Source organism: Acipenser ruthenus, chromosome 30, assembly GCF_902713425.1.
Source record: "Acipenser ruthenus chromosome 30, fAciRut3.2 maternal haplotype, whole genome shotgun sequence".
Taxonomy (NCBI): domain Eukaryota; kingdom Metazoa; phylum Chordata; class Actinopteri; order Acipenseriformes; family Acipenseridae; genus Acipenser; species Acipenser ruthenus.
In genome coordinates this window covers 12,740,854-12,758,830 of record NC_081218.1, presented here as the reverse complement: position 1 = coordinate 12,758,830, position 17,977 = coordinate 12,740,854, and the positions used below count along the sequence as shown (strand labels likewise).

The 17,977-nt window shown below is 38.9% G+C and overlaps 1 protein-coding gene across 4 annotated transcripts in view; it reads right to left on the bottom strand.

Annotated features, from left to right (window-relative positions):
• The window catches only part of LOC117396989 (synaptotagmin-2-like), a 78,503-nt gene that overhangs the window by 15,440 nt on the left and 45,086 nt on the right, over positions 1-17,977 (bottom strand). For 3 of the 4 annotated variants that reach the window (XM_033995487.3, XM_033995469.3, XM_033995497.3), the window contains one exon: positions 306-527. In XM_033995487.3, the coding sequence (XP_033851378.1) occupies positions 306-501 (196 nt within the window). In that variant the 5' untranslated portion in view covers positions 502-527. Of the gene's footprint in view, positions 1-305; positions 528-15,262; positions 15,693-17,977 lie in introns of all 4 variants that reach the window. The other variant, XM_059004627.1, reaches the window with a different exon arrangement.

The following is a 17,977-nucleotide window of genomic DNA, read 5'->3' as shown; positions in this document are numbered from 1 at the left end:
CTATTGCTCCCACTAAACATTGACACATGTGGAATGTTAAATTATGCAGGAGAACATTAGTGTTTTGTTTTGTCTTAAATATGATTTAGTCCTCTTTTAACACTTTTTTTTAATACTGGATACTACAGTTGAAGTTGGTATCTAGAAATGTGTTCTATGATCTTGTCTTTTGTTAGTGCGTAACAACAGAATGGCAATCACATAATGAAAAGGTACAGAACTATCTCAGACAACACTGCAGTGGCATCCAGAAAATAAACCATTGAATATAAATCACCCCATCCCCTGCCTTCCCTTCTACTCACAAGGGATCTTGTCGATCTCGTTGATGAACTTGCTCCTGATATCCTCGAAGATGTCTTTCTTCTTACCGTTAGGTCCTTCCACCTCAGTCGAGTTGTCAGCCACAGTAGACATGACCGGAGGGGGCATGGTCACTGTGCTGTTTGGTTTGGGGCCCACTATGGGCTCTGGCTTCTTCTTGAACAAGCCCCACGTCATTCTGAACTAAGCGAGAGGGGGTTGCCCTACAGAGAGGACACAGAGATGCCTGGTTAAAACACGCACTGCGTACTTGCAAGGTAATGCTTTTGTATACCGTGTGCATTGTTTGTATAGCAAGGTTGCAGGACAATGTAAAAATGACGTTTTAAAATGCCTGCTGTATATCTCAGCGGTGGTGAATCCAACGTACAGAATTCCTTGATTAGAGCTTCAGGCATTAACACAATTAGCATAAAACTCACTGCGCTTGAGTTGTACAAATGCAAATCTGTAATGGATGATGGATAGAGCTAAAGATGACTGGTTGACAATTGATTTAAATATGAAGAAGAAGATTGTAAAAAAAACATGTATTACATTTATTTTTCATGGACTGTTCAACACCATTCTTCTGCAGTTTGGAAAATGACTTTTTAAATAATGTATTAAGCGTCCTTGAATACAGCTTAGCCTTTATAAAATTCAGAAGCAGAAAAGGAAGAGGCAGTGGGCAGGAACTGTAAATGCAATTCTGATTTACAGCTGGAACAGCTTTGAGTCAAAAAAGTTTGTTCAGAGGGACAGCGTTTTATTTATGAAGCAGATAGTTTGGAATATCACAACCTCAGCCACAGGCTATTCCAATAACTGATATTACATATCCTATGCCACGTATGCATACTCAACTGTATATCAGTTCTATACATTAACAAAAGTCTGAGATTTATTCTTCAGTAACTCCTTAAAAATGAGTTGATCATGATTGCAGAAGCAGAGGTGTTGGGAATATTTCCATATTGTGGAGGCTAAGGCTGCCAGCTTTAGAAAATTCATAAACTCGTTGCTGACTCTGCTACCTTGCACCCAGGGTGTTTATCATGTACTGCACTGTATGAGCAGGGCTTAAAACAAAAAATCTATTGAAAAAGAGTCCCAATCGCTCTGCAGGCATTCCCTTCTGGAGATTTTGTTTAATGGCTTGTGATGTTGCAGTAATTACAGCCTTCATTAGAAATGTGTTGAACTGCCATGGTTTTGAGAGCGAGGAATTCACTTTCATTATTTACCATAATATTTAATGTTTTAGTGGGTTATTTGAGGCAGTAATTTGCATGCAGGGGGACTGCATGCAGATACGGAGTACACATTTTTTCTCAAGGTCAGCTGAAGGGCAGATGCACCAGTAAACACATTAAATGAGGGCTAACCAGGGCATTCAAATCAATTTACTTACATAGCAATGTAAACACTGGTACCCTTCTCTTGACCATTTGCTTGTATTTTATAATTTGGAATACACAGCTATGAAAAGCCATAGTGAATAGTTTAAACCCTCTCGCTGTAATCAGACTATTTGACCTACAGAAGTGACATCAGGATGGAATGGTTAATCTATAGCACTGATTCTGACATATTTGCATATCAGGATAATGTAAATAAAAAAGCAAGCGAATAACCAAAATATTGCTAGCACAATAGAAGGGGGAACAAGTAATGGTTATACGGTTACTTAGTGCTAATACATTTGATTTTCAAGCACTGGTTTAGCACTCCTTTAAAGTCTTATGCATTTACCAGCACATCAAAAGCTTTATAAGCCAGGTTTCCATTCTCCCAATGCCAATACTAGTAGCTGTACTTGTGCTGCCATTGCCTCTTAGTAAGAAACCATTGCATTTCCCTTATAGTGCCAAAGCAATTGGAAGCTCGGTTTACTGCTGCTTCCTTTTCATTTACTCTATACAGATGTTCTCCATGCTCTGTAGTTGATTCAACATGTTTGATGCATTTAGTAACATGCACTTACTTTGCTGTTGATCTATTGCATAACACTGCACGGTCTGGTGATTCTTTCTCATTTCTACATTGCCCTGTAATGCGAGTGAGTCCCTGCAGCATAATAAAATCATAAATATAAACGGCGCCCCCTCTATATGTTACAAACAGGCACAGTACTCTATATCAATTTGCTTTGCGGGTGCTGGTTGAATGAGTTTTGTATGAGTACTCGTACTGTACATACAACAATGTATAAAAGTCTGTTTCATTGCACAATGCAGACACATACAGTTACTGTCAAGCTGATGCTGCAACATTGCTGTGTTTCCTTGAAAATCGCTAGGGCCTGTTGCTCTGGCGTAAACAGCTTTTGAATCCACTCAAAATACAGCTTGTTTCTTAAAATAGGACAGTGTTTGTGTGCATTACACTGAGCACTGAGAACTGAACATTGTATATATAGTTTTTTTCCAAGTGGTCTTGGAAGACAGCATTAGCATGTGCTCCCTGGAGGCACTGTCAGTTATAGCGCATTTATTACAACAATGATTGTGGACTGCAGAGTAATAACATACTTCCATTAATAGGCACTGTGTAATTTTAGCATTGATATGGCGTTACCATATAAGTAAGTAGTATCAAAGTTTTGTTCAATAACATGGGTTTGAATCTAACTCCACCAGTGGACTTCAGTCTGCATCACAAAAAAAACCATACAGGTCTGCACGATTGGTACTAGTCTCTGTTTGAGAAACATCTAGGGCAAAGGCATTAAATGTGGGTGTTTAAATCGCCTCATAGAGCTGTGAGGGGAAGCATGATCACTGCATTCACAAACATCACATTTAAAATACATGCACACACTGCCTGGTCAGAAACGATAAGGTTGCTAAAATGGCTTTAAATTGGTGTGGATTCTGGAATGTGTCAGTTCTGATGCAATATTGAGAAGACCTACTGTATATAGGCCTTTTATAGACAGCAGGAGAAGGACAGGGACTATCACATTTAAAATGCATGCCGTTTCAAAGAATAACCAGATGACTGCCCATTCTCAAAAGCAATATAATTTTACAGGAGCTGATTCTGAGTGGCATGAAATATTAATGGATTTGAAATATTGATGTCTCAAAATCACATCAGAGAACCCTCCAGGCATCTACAGTGGTATTGATAATACGGATGCTCAAATCAATATTCAGTGACTGCAGGGGATGGACAAAGGTTGCTAAACAGCCCGCTCTGTTTTCACAAACAATATTCTGCACTCAGCCTTGGTGCTACAGTTCTAACAGATTATATAGTGTTGTCAGCTGTAAACAGCACAGAGAGACTCTACAACTGGCAGTGAGAGAATAGGACACTATAAAAGCCCCCAGCAACCAAACACACACATACAGCATTATTATATAAACTAATGTGGAAATCAAGTTAGCTTGTTCTGGAAATGCACTCTGTAAAGTTGAATAAATCAACGTTGGTATCTATATTGAAATGCAAAGGTCACAAATGTCCCACTACCAAGTACCCTAAACCAACAAAGATATATTAGGTAATAATAGCAAACGTAATACCGATCCACAAAAAGGGAGACAAAACCGAACCAGGTAACTACAGACCAGTAAGCCTGACTTCTATTATATGTAAACTTATTGAAACTATAATAAGATTCAAAATGGAAAATTATGGTAACAATATCCTGGGAGACAGCCAGCATGGTTTTAGGAAAGGGAGATCATGTCTAACTAACCTACTTGACTTTTTTGAGGATGCAACATTGAAAATGGATAACTGCAAAGCATACGACATGGTCTATTTAGATTTCCAGAAAGCTTTTGACAAAGTCCCGCATAAAAGATTAATTCTCAAACTGAACGCAGTAGGGATTCAAGGAAATGCATGCACATGGATTAGGGAGTGGTTAACAGGTAGAAAACAGAAAGTACTGATTAGAGGAGAAACCTCAAAATGGAGTGAGTTAACCAGTGGTGTGCCACAGGGATCAGTATTAGGTCCTCTGCTATTCCTAATCTACATTAATGATTTAGATTCTGGTATAGTAAGCAAACTCGTTAAATTTGCAGACGACACAAAAATAGGAGGAGTGGCAAACACTGTTGAAGCAGCAAAGGTCATTCAAAATGATCTAGACAGCATTCAGAATTGGGCAGACACATGGCAAATAGAGAAAAGTGTAAAGTATTGCATGCGGGCAATAAAAATGTGCATTATAAATATCATATGGGAGATAGTGAAATTGAGAAAGGAACTATGAAAAAGACCTAGGAGTTTATGTTGACTCAGAAATGTCTTCATCTAGACAATGTGGGGAAGCTATAAAAAAGGCTAACAAGATGCTTGGATATATTGTGAGAAATGTTGAATTTAAATCAAGGGAAGTAATGTTAAAACTCTACAATGCATTAGTAAGACCTCACCTAGAATATTGTGTTCAGTTCTGGTCACCTCGTTACAAAAAGGATATTGCTGCTCTAGAAAGAGTGCAAAGAAAAGCAACCAGAATTATCCCAGGTTTAAAAGGCATGTCGTATGCAGACAGGCTAAAAGAATTGAATCTATTCAGTCTTGAACAAAGAAGACTACGCGGCGATCTGATTCAAACATTCAAAATCCTAAAAGGTATAGACAATGTCAACCCGGGGGACTTCTTTGACTTGAAAAAAGAAAAAAGTACCAGGGGTCATAAATGGAGATTAGATAAAGGGGCATTCAGAACAGAAAATAGGAGGCACTTTTTTACACAGAGAATTGTGAGGGTATGGAACCAACTCCCCAGTAATGTTGTTGAAGCTGACACCCTGGGATCCTTCAAGAAGCTGCTTGATGAGATTCTGGGATCAATACGCTACTAACAACCAAACGAGCAAGATGGGCTGAATGGCCTCCTCTCGTTTGTAAACTTTCTTATGTTCTTATGTTCTTAATACTGTACATTAAATGTCTCTAGCTACCGTGTAATAACCCTGTGATTACATATGTGATTGTGTAGTTACAATGAAACAACGTGCCTAATTACAACACAGAAAATGTTGTTACTGTACTTGCTGGAGCCTTTTGTGATTACTCTGCATTTACACATGTGGTTGTATGTTGAGTGTTTAACTACATTGCTGCTCAGCACACAATCATTGCATTGCCATTTAAGATAATTTGGCAGGTGCTAGTGCATTTGTCCACTTTGCCACCTAGTCCCATGTGACACATTAAAGATCTCAAGTGACAGTATTGGCCTGTCTGGCTTGAATTGAGTAGGCCTGACTTGTCTTTGATAACTGGGCCAACGTGAGTGATTTTCAGGATTGGTTTAGCAATTAGCACATGCTGAAGCAGTCAAGGAGGCATGTTTTCAATAAAAGCCTCTTTCATAGGCTCTGCAAGTCTGGAAGAGGTCATCGGTGAGTAGCCTCCCTAATTACATTACCATCGTTTAAATACAAGCAAAAAAGTATTACACATGAGTGATAAGGGTTTGTGATGGAGGCTGATTTTGGTCGTGCAAGTAGCTAGCTAGCTTTACTATGTAACCTATTTTAATACAGAGATTTGTTTTTCACTATCTAGCCAAAGTATGGTGCTGAATGTGGTGCTGGCACACAACAAGGGAACACAATGGTAAAAAGGGGTGTTGTTGAAGGGAATTCATTATGTGGTAAGGGCTTCAACAGCAGGGGCATCGTTTTGTACTGTGCTTTATGCCACTACCAAAATCCACCACTTTACATTGGCTATATATACACCACTGTATCAGATTTTATGCCAGCCCCATAAAATGATCCTTGGTCAAATGTGACACATGATTTCAATTAAACGACTATCTGCCCAATGCACCACCTTTGAAAGCAGAGAGTTTCTCTTTATAACTTGGACCATCCAAAATCCGGTGGCAGTCTAAGCCTAAAAATGAGCTCCGTGTGAGTTTAATGGCAGCCCTCGTGCAGAGTGTGGACAGAGCCATTCCCCAAGGTAAACCGGTTCAAATTGAGAAGCCTCGCCCATCATAAATCATGCAAACCTCTCTGCCTGATTAGCACTCTGGCTGACTAATCCCATTAATAATGCGGGAGGAATGAAGAATCACCGTGCAGCTGCTCGCTAACAACGGATAATTAAAGTTACTCTACCAAGCAGTCAAACACAAAATATTACCACGTGATCATCAATGGCAGGTAAGTGGCAGTACAATGGATCTAGAAACACAGATGCAATGTTATGAGCAGTATCTTACTCTTATATTAAGGATTCTTAGGCCAGGTGGCAGGAGACACTTCTTTACTCAAAGCGTGGTGAGGGTATGGAATAGGTTTCCTAACCATGTTGTTGATGCAGAAACATTTGGGATCCTTTTAAGTTTTGAGACTAAGCAGCTACTAGGAACCGATGGTCACATGACCTTCTCTCGTTCGTAGATCTACGTTCTCATATCAATATCAGTGTGCTACTATCAGGGCCACTGTGCAATATTTGTTCCAGATAAACTTTTGTTTGTCATTTGCCTGTGATACTGTGGTTTGGTATTATAAAAGTATCCAGATCCCACGATCTATAGCAGCCTTTAGGTTTCTAGGGCACAGCAACACCCACCCTGCTTTACTGAGTGGTGAAACACTGTCGCTTTTCAATCTGAAAGGATCACACTCCAAAACTGACACTCCTAATGAGGACATTGCTCACAAGGACTCATCAAATCACTGAGGAAAAAATAACACCAGTCAGAAGGTCACAGAGAAAAGAGGCTAGTGGAGTTCCTAATAAATAATCCTACGGAGCAGAACAAGTCGAAATCCCTACCCAATCAATCTCAATCTAAAACTATGATCTCTTAACAGGCAGGGTCCTTCACAAACTTCACCCCGTCTCTCTACGTTACATTAAAGTTTCTTCTATTCTCTGTTGTAGAAGGGGTGACCAATTGAAATCCCTCGATAAAGAGAAGTGTGCAGCACAGACAAGCCTTTATTTATTATTACCGGTATCTTTTTTTTTTTTTTAATTTAGTAGTCGCCAATTATTTTTTATTATTTTCTCCCAATTTAGAGTATCCAATTATTATTTAGGCTCATCTCACCGCTATCACCCCTGCACTGACTCGGGAGCGGCGAAGACGAACACACGCTGTCCTCCGAAGCGTGTGCCGTCAGCCAACCGCTTCTTTTCACACTGCAGACTCACCATGCAGCCATCTCAGAGCTGCAGCGTCGGAGGACAACGCAACTCTGGGCAGCTTATAGGCAAGCCCACAGGCATCCGGCCAGACTACAAGGGTCGCTAGTGCGCGGTGAGCCAAGGACACCCTGGCCGACCTTATATTTTAAAAAAAACCTTCAAAATCTAATTATACAGTATATTGTCTTTGTATAAAAGCACTACTGGTAATAGTTATTATATTGTTTCATGACTATGAAAACACCTTATACAACAAACAAGCATTAGTCTGCCACAGAAAAACATTAATGGTGCTTTTTACAGTCGCTCCGCAGGGAAGTACAGAAAATCACGCAAACCATCAAAAGGTATACTTGTTATACTTGTGACATCTGTTTCATTACAGCTCAGAGAGAGCTTGAGAAGAAGGTGATAAATCAGGTTTGAAGATGTATATGTTCCCTCTGAATTGGCAGAACATCCTGTGTTTTTTGTTGCATGAAACAAGCATCTATCAACGAGGGGTGAAGACCAGACCAATAAAACGACCATCCATAAAAAAGAAAATAACAAAGAAAAAAAATCACAGCCCTCGCTGCTTCAACAGTGGTTCAGTACGTGGTAGTTTTGATAATGAAACAATACTGCACAATATAAAACACTACAAGGTATTTATAATGCACATTTTTCTTGCATGCGTGCAGTACCTTACACTTTTCTATATTAAATGCCATTTGCCCATCTCTGCCTCGCTTTCTCTTACCTGAGGGCAAAATTGAAACATGCATTAAATTGCAATTTAAACCTATGGGAAAAAGACAATGGGGACGTATATCCCTGTGTTACAGATTAAAGCCCCCTTCATTATATCCTGCATATGCAGATCGTATTCATTTTCATTCAGCAATGTTGTGTTACTACCAATCAAAGCAATGGTTCTGGGCTATTGTATATGCCACCGATTTTATGATGACGGTCATAGTAAATTATAAGACAGCACGGTGCGGTCTGTGCTTTTGTAATAATTTGGTTCAGTGGCAACAGCTCAAATTGAACATAGTAAGTTAAATAAATAAGCTGGACCATTTGAAAGCAGGGATAATTGCTGCACAGCTCAGTACTTTCAAAGCTAACAGGAGGTACTGGGTGTTCATCCAAGGAAAGTCACCAGCTCGCTGTGTGAGGTTTGCAGTTGCAGCATACCCTTGTAAAACAGTATGAAAAACACAAATGGGTGGCGATTACAATATTAATGCATTCACAGCATGAATATAAAGAAGAAAGCAGTAGTTCAAATCATGATAGTATTTCAGCCTTGCATGTGTTTTCAGCACACCAAATCTCTTTTGGATCTCAGACACCTTTTCAGTAAAGCCAGACATTCCGGCAGTGCCTGTTGCTCCCTGTCTCTAATATTATTTACAGACCTATAACCACCTTCTGATTACAGCTCATAAAATCTTGATAGAGTTTTCACTTATATCACTCTCTCACAACTCTCCTTATTACATCTGCTTTCCGCGGCTTCCCTCTGCTGCAATAAAACCCAAACTATAACAAGTAATGAATAGGGCTGTGTGCACTTAGATCACAAAGAGAATAACTTTTATTATCAACAAGGAGAACTAGGATTTGTAGAACTGTAATCAGCACAAATTGCCTTAAACACCAGATGTCTGTAAAATAGCATATACAGCTGCTCTTAAGTGTTATTATCTGCACATCTTGTTCAAAACCAGTTATTTTACAATTCTCTCACAACTACAAGTTAGCAGTTACATCTGTGCTATCAAATCTAAAGAGATTTACAGCTCCAAATTGAAACCAAAGCCATACTAGTGTGCTTATCTCTAAATTGTTAACACAAACACTTCTGAACCCAATGACTTGAAGATGGTCCTTTTTTATATATGGTAAAAAAAAATATCAGAGAATTTAGTTTGCAATGAACGACAAGAGATCTAACTATGAATGACATATACCTTTGAAAAATAACATTTCTTCACACATTATGGGTCATTCGGTGACTGCGCTTTGCAGAGGGAGTCTTTGTGATGTCCCTTTTTTTTATCTGCACATGTCAGATATACGTATTTGGAATTCTATTGAAAGGCAAGGAGATTCACTTGTCATCTAATGCAGTGTAATATACTATACTCTATTCTTGCAGTACGTTTATTTCTGCGTGCATTTTCGTAAGACGCTGACAGCAATGTCTGGTTAGTCATCCCCTGCCAAGGAACAGCCCAAACTGTGCAATTTACTGTCAGGCAGGGGGAGTGGCAGGTAACATTTGCTGACCCACAAAGCTGTTTCTCTGGTTGAGCTTCTCCTGGGGAGGGGGCATTTTACAGAGGAACAGCGGAGCGTCTGTCTGTATTGAGTCTGACCTGTGCACTGGGAGGAAATCAAAGGAACCAACCCACTTCAATTAGCTTCCCTGGCTTATCCGAGTGAGAGCGAGGCACCGTAGACAGATACAGGATTTATCACCAGCGAAGGCGTTATTATTGTATATACTGACTAACATTTAGCACACACTGCGTTGTCCATAATCAGATATTTAACATCATTTTCATTAGTTCAGGACAAACTCCCACAACACAAAATGTAAATATGGTACAAGATTAAACATTTGGTGGCCTCAAACCTCTGGCTGACCATGGGATCATTTAAAAAAGGTGGTGATTGGGGGTGGTGGAGGAATTTTAAACAATTGAACGAAAAGAAGAACTAGTAACAGGTCAATTGATATTCTTTTCAGATTGTTCGAAAGAGGATGTAAAGTGAGTGGTCTTTTCTCCCAAACTTGTCCATCAAATAATTTCTACATTTTTTTCCCCATCCAATTAGAATTTCGGGAAAATCTCGGCAAACCCATAATTTTCATACCATTGATCTTGGGATACTGTATTGAATAAAGTGTAAAGCACACAAAAGCTGGCCTAGCCATTGTCTGTTCCTATTTTAAATTTCCAACAACTCCAGACACAAAAATGTTCTTATATTATTAAGAGCATAACTTTCTTTTAAATAATTACACAGACAAAATAAACTTTTAGTGGGTAAAGAAAGCTATCAGGTAAATCTAATTCAAAACGGTCCTTCAGAAGTCGCTGTAAAATGAAGGTACTCATTAGCAGATTGAAAACCACATTTTTCAGAAGAGACAGTCCATCTTTCTTGCAATGAACACATTTCGCAGTGAAAGTAGAGATTGTAATGGAAAGGATGTGTATGAGAGACCGTGGTGATTTAAAGGTAATCCAGAATACTGTTTGAAAGGGAATCTAAAAGTGATTTACAACTGTTGCCGTGTTGCGGTTTAATCTAGTGCCTCTCCCGTGGAGAGCCAAATTAATCTAATTTGACAAAGCCAAGTGGTACAATCTCCAAGCAATACCTAACCTGGCTGGACAAGGGGATGCAAACTGAGACACTATTAACGCAATGCTAAACATAGATGGGAGCGTGTGACAGAGACAGAATGATTCTTGGTGATAAATCTCCCTCCCGACCTGTGAGGGCGCTGTGTAAAGGGAACAGAGTGCCCTGGACTGGATGGCCTGACAATTCATTCCCAGGGTTAGGTGGAATTTGCGGTCACAAACGACCGGGATTACAAATCCTCCCCCAATTAAAACCATTGTTTGGATTGAAATCACTTGTTTGTCTTTACTTGTGTACCTCATCAATTCAGCACCTGTGCACTGCAAACCAAACTGCCACAGAGAGTTTTAGGTGAAGAATCCTGTATGGAATATACGGGTCTATTCAATTGATTTAAATGGTGACAAATCCAGTTGCAGACGTTGTTTCAATCAATAAAACAGAACCTGTCGTTACATTTTACACTTCGTTACAGAAACTCACATATGATTTTCATAACCTTGGAAAGGTCCTTATTTTAATGAACAGCGACAGCATTTAGATCCACACGTATTCAAATGCACCATTAATACAAGTTAATACAATCTTATATAACACCATTTTCCATATCTTAGCCTTCTCTTTACTATACAAAGTGAGTGAGCTTTTTTGACAGTCCAGTTGGTTTTCATCCCCCAACAGAAATGTTAGTTAAAGCCGCATCCCTTCACTCATTAACCTGCTTGCAATTACATCTTGCAGCTGTAGGTGGTTATACAGTTAGTGACTGGAAGCAAAACAGAAGCAATGGGAAAAAATGTAAGATATGCCAGGAAACAATATGTAAAATAAATACAATCTGCAGTATCAACAGTATCCATCTATCTCAATGTATATATCTCTGTCCACTGTATATAGGGTCCTACGCTTTAATTAAAAACCATGCAGTATGGTAAATGTGCCTTACAGTATGAACACACAAATTAAGTTCTGCATGTATACTGCTTTGTATTCCTGCGACTGCTGCATGATCTGTTGACAATGACTAATCAACAAAGAAAATCTGTTTGCTAAACAATACTGTAATGAACACCAGGGCACTCATTCTTTCAAGAGTTTGATTGCTGAAGGTATTCTCTAGCTTCAGGGCATTCTACCAGCCTGTTAAACTGGGTGTCAGCAGACAGATTTCTTTGCTTCTCTTTATTTAATAGAAGTTTGTCTGATATCTCACATGTTGCGGTCTGTCCATGACTTCAGAAGACAGAGCTGAAGCCTCATTGCAATTGCAGTGCTGTCCATGTCACCTCAAGTTACGGCTAGTATAGAATTGAAGTTTCATGGGTCATGGTATCTATTCCAATCTGTAGTCAGAGCAAGAATCTGTTCACGGTCATTAACTTCAAAGACATTTCACTTGGTTTCCCAAAAAACAGGACTTCTCAAATTCTTTGGATTGCAATACGATTTGGTTGAAATTATTTCAGTTAGGAATTATTTAGAGTTTTCATATGCAGTTGATAAACTACTGTACAGCTATTGTATAGATATTCTCAGCAATGTATGAATTGGGATTTCAAACTGATAACCAAACCAAATTACTGTTAATGCAATTGACTAAAGGAAGAACAGGATTAAGAATACAGTACTGTGATATTCTTCATTGTCGAATCCTATATTCATTCCTGTTTAAAGCAGCAAGGAAAGTACAAGGTTTGCACAACAATGAGAATGAAAACGGAACTGGCAGAAAGAGCTCTTTTGTTATGGGGATAATGGTGAGCCCTTTATTTTACATTTCCTTGTTCTTGTGCAATAGAAATCATTGTCACGAGCTATGCTCCTTGAAGGACTGGGGTAATATCTATTTAGATCACTAATGCTATTCCCTTAACATTATTACAGTTTAGATAACATTAGATCAGATTTGGATCTGGGCTAACATGTATCATTTTGATCCTATTACTTGTATTATAAAACCAGACCAGTGTGTCTGGTTCTTATATTACTTGAGTATCCTGCCCATAAGAAGGTACTTGAGGACACTCAAAGAAAACACACCAAAGAGTGTTATCCCAGGAGAGGACCTCTGTGAGATGCAAGATGCTGTTCATAGCAGGGAGATTCTAACGATACAGTGATGAAACATGACAAACACACAGCAAGGAGACTTTAAACGTTAAACTCTAACACACACACACACACACACACACACACACACACACACACACACACACACACACACACACACACACACACACACACACAAGAATACAGCGAGGTTTAAAAGGGTCTTTTATCTCTTTTTAAAAGGTTGGAAGAGAAACAGTCAGTCTCACTTCACAGAACAGCTCTGCTGTAAGAGTTTTGAAGGGAAGACATATGGACGGAATTAAGATAAAAGAAGCATCATTCTGAAGTGTAAAGAGGCACATTTCAAAGTTCTGGTTGAGAATTTACCAAGGGCGCCAATACTTCATATTATCAAAGGGTGGAAACATGGCCAGTATATCACTTCTACTGCCTTTATTTTGAAGTAAGTGCAGGGGTAATTTTGCTGAGAGGAATACAGCTATTTTAGCAAAATAAAACAAGCAAAAAAGTTGGAAGAGCAGCTAAATTATTGTCCTGAGGAGTTTGGTGCTTTCTAAACTGAAAAAACCCATCGCTCTACGTCCTTGTGAAAAGATGGACGCCTTCCACAAGACGAATGACTTCCCAATTCAAAGCAATAGCATTGCAGCACCATCTATAGTTTGCATTGTTAATCCCAGTATCTTGACAACCATCATTTGGTGCCTCCACCTTTCAAGGTTCACTGCTTTTCAACCACGCTCCAAACGCATCATTATCAGATATATCTGAAAGTGGCTCCTAAGATTATATGAATCTTATGTCCCAATAAATGTATGTGCAACATAAAATAAATATATTGTATACGTCATCCAATCCCTTAAGAGGTTTTTCCATATACATGGAATTATGGTAAACACACTCTAATTATAGGCTTCTAAACACAATTTATATTCAAATTATTAACAATGACACAAAAGTCTCCAGACTACGTATTTGTGAACCGTGTATATATATATATATATATATATATATATATATATATATATATATATATATATATATATATATTCCTACTTGCCATGCCACTCATTTCAAGCTATCAGCTATAGTATAAGTACATAGTATTGTTACACTCAATTATCCATGGTAAGTAGCAGCAGCCTCACATTTTTTTTGACCTTGGATTTGTCCCTGTCTTCAGTTATAAACCAATCTGGAAATGCTTCTTATGGAAAATCACTCTGGAAAGCACTGTCAACTTCAGCAAGATCCCTAGCCAACTCGGCCCCTTGTAAGTCTGAATTATGTTTTAGCACTCCTTGGAATTGTAACTCGCTTTTCATTATTGACGCATAAGAAAGCATTTGAAAAATATAAATATTTAATCCAGGCTCTATCAATTATTTTCCATCTTTAATATATATATATATATATATATATATATATATATATATATATTAAATGTATTCTAAGTATTCTAAATACAAACTACAGGCTGGTATATATGCAAAATATAATCTAGAATGTATAGCATATATGTATATATTAAATTTGCAAGGAAATGGCATTTTAACTTAATGCCACGTGTGGGCTGTTAAGTCAAAATGTATAAGATTTGAATTCTGTCTGTCGCAGTGTACTTTTAAAATAGTGTGCTTGTGAAAATGAAATGTGCCTAATTACAGTTTAAATCTGCATTCAGTTATAGGATTTACATCACCTTATGCTGGTACTTTTAAACTTCAAGTGAAAAACAATTGAAATGATCAAACTGAGCTGGATCCCCAATGCAACATATTCAGAAGATCAAGCAGTCGTAGGGCTACAGGTAAATTCCAGTTTACCCAGTAGAGGCCACTGGTTGGTTTTCATTTGACCTTTAGATTCTAACAGCTGTTTCTTTTATTCAGTATTTACCTGTGCCGCGAAAACATTTTTTTATAGCAATCTGTAACATTTCACAAACAAACAGCAGGAAAATGAATGCAAAAAAAACAATGTCTAGAATCAAAGTATACATTCTGATTAGCAAAGTGTAAACACATACTGTATGCTTGTACATGTCTAGCAGCTGAGAAGTAAAAAATAAACAGATTTAGGTTCAAATAAAAAGCCTACAGTCCCGTTCACAATAAAACGCTTTCTCATATAGTTAATAACATTGTAAAGCTAAATGTTCAGTATAGGACAATGCTACAGTAAGCTACAGTGTTTCTCCAAGCATCTATTTGAGGATGTGTCAGATGTACACATTGCCAGCAGTCCCTCTGCAGTTTGTAACTGAACCAACCAACACATTGCTCAGCATCCCATAACTTCCAGTAAACGACCTGCCTAGGTCATCAGAGAGCGTTCATTCCAAAAAGGGTTAAATAAAGAGGGTTCCCCTTACCAGCGATTGTTCCTTTGTCTGATCCTCTCCTGATGGGCCAACTCATCCAACACCGAGGCACTGAGGGTTAATGTTTCAGTGTGGTATCGTCCCCTGGTCCTTTTCCATCAGCTCTACAACTGCAGTCCCCTCTCTCTCTCTCTCTCTCTCTCTCTCTCTCTCTCTCTCTCTCTCTCTCTCTCTCTCTCTCTCTCTCTCTCTCTCTCTCACTGCAGTAGTACTAGCTCTCTCATACTCTCTCTCTCTCACCCCCCTCTTTTGCTGTGCTCGCTCTCTCCCCTTCTCCCCCTTCACTCTCTTTTTCCTGATTTGCTATGCTCCTCACAGCTTGCCGTACTCCCCAGCGCCCTGTCCCAACATTCAAGGGCAATCCTAAAGAATCAATATGCAAAGCTGTCCCCCTGTGAACGTGCTGCTGGCTCATTCCAACCTGTGTGTGAAGAGAGGGGGAAGGAAAAATCAAAGACTATTCCTCGCACACTGCAGCAAGCTAGCGAGGCACCGCTCAAGGAGTGACAAGACTGATCAATCACATAGCTTTTTTTTTCTTCCTCTGTTAAACTAAGGGTAGGCACTTTATTTTCAGATACAGGTAGTGCCCACCTGGGTTCCCTCGTTCATTGTGGATGGAGGAAAATAAGGGATGACACCCTACAACGAACCTTCCTCAAAATCAGAACCAAACTGCTGCTCAATTCACTATTAGTCATTCAGCAGTTTAAAACATTGCTTTGTATTATTATTATTATTATTAGTAGTAGTAGTAGTAGTAGTAGTAGTCGTAGTAGTAGTAGTGGTATCAATGTTAGCGCTAATAATAATTGTAAAAATACATTTTTAAACAAATTGCTGAGTGTTTTTGAATAATTTAAATGTCTAGTTTTTAATAATTTAAGATTACTGCAGAACAATTTAAATAACATTTAAGCAAAAGGCTGCCAATTATTTATATGAAAAGCATGTAGGTAAAGGAAGGTAAATAGAAATGACACAGAAAAGTGAGTATTGATGGTGCCTTTGTTTAATACTGGAGACTAGACTGTAGATCCCTGAAGAAAGCAGTGGTAGCCCTAGTTCTATACTGCAACGTGATTTAACAAGCTAGGTTCATGGTGCAGATGTAAATGTGAAAACAACTCTGCTGTTCCCTGTGCCTGTTCAGTTGTTTTTCCTAAATGGGATACCTTAGATTTGAAAGAGCCGCATTAACCCCACCCCCAGTGTAAAGGCTATTGATAGCTGAACAGTAACAGATTGCCAGGACCTCTAGATCTCTGGGGGCTGCTGTAGGGCCATAAAAAGCCATAATAGCAGAATGATCTGCAGCTTATCAAAAGGGAGAAACACAGTCTGTTAGTGTCAATGTAGCCATGTTAGGGAGAGGGTTCACAGAGTAATTCAGAAACGCAGCACACCTCTATCACATGGAAACCGGTTTAAAAGCTGCAGTGTTCAACAATCATGTATCGTTTTCCACTCAAATATGATTCCTTGGCGTTTAGCGTTTAACCCTCCAGTGCACGCATCAGAAAGCAGACCTTGTTGTCTCTGCAGTTGGTTTACATTCCCTAGCAATTTCACACATGGTGTGAAATTGTAGCTGAATGCAGGGGATCACAGCACCCCATGCAACACTTCAATCTGTGTGCTCAAATCACATCACATCAATTAAACATCTATGCATTTCTTACAATGGTTTAAAAGTTCACCACAGTACATTTGCACAGCACTGCACTGTTCTGTTTCTCATGCTTTTCCCATGGTTTTGTACGTATTCACCATCGTTTTCCATGGCATGTTTTTTAAATATGCTTTACCATACCTCTCTGAGCTTTACATGTGCTTTACCATGCTTTATTACACTTTGTTATTTATAAGGGAAACTTTTATAAGGGAACATGCAGTACAAAAGACCGGAAATGGCAATGCAACCCTACATTTACAATGTCATGGTTTTGTACTAAGGGATGAGGAGAGCTACAATGTAGAGTCTTTTGTAGAATGACACCACAGCGGTATCATGTTCATACTTTGACATACCAGTGATATCACAACCAGTGGTACTGCATAGTGCTATGGCATCAGTTCCAGCGAGGACCGTGCAATATTTGTATTGCAATTTCTGGTAATGGTGTAGTCTGGTAATGGTTCTGCCAGGGTATCTTCTGGGGTGGCACTGGTATTATAATGGCATCTCAATGGGATTTTTTTTCTGCAAGGGTGAACTTGAAATCAGTGATTTTGGTGACATGAGCCTACGGCCACCCCGATTAATATCTGCCTTCTGCAGAGAATTGTAAGTGCAGCTGTTTTTATAATTTGTCATTGATAAATATTGTCTTGCCTTCAACTGGTGTTGCCTTGCCAGCTCCCCAGCAGTGAAGACTCAGACCAAAACCTAGAGAGACCCCATCATTGTGTTTGCGACAGGGAATAAATGTCTCCTCCTGCCTGTCAATAAGGACACCCAGTTTAGAATGCTACTGCTAACGTTGGCAAGGCAGAGTATAGAAAAATGCTTTAGTGCATTAGTACATCTATATTTGTGCTATCCTGTGACGCACTTGATAATGTCAAGGTAAAACAAGATAACTGATTAAAATATGTTTAAAAATCAAAAACGGAAATTGAGCAGAATCTTCATCTTCGTACTAATTAGAGGTGTATTCTGTACTTGAAACCACTGAAAAATTGACACCAGTATTCTGAAAGAGC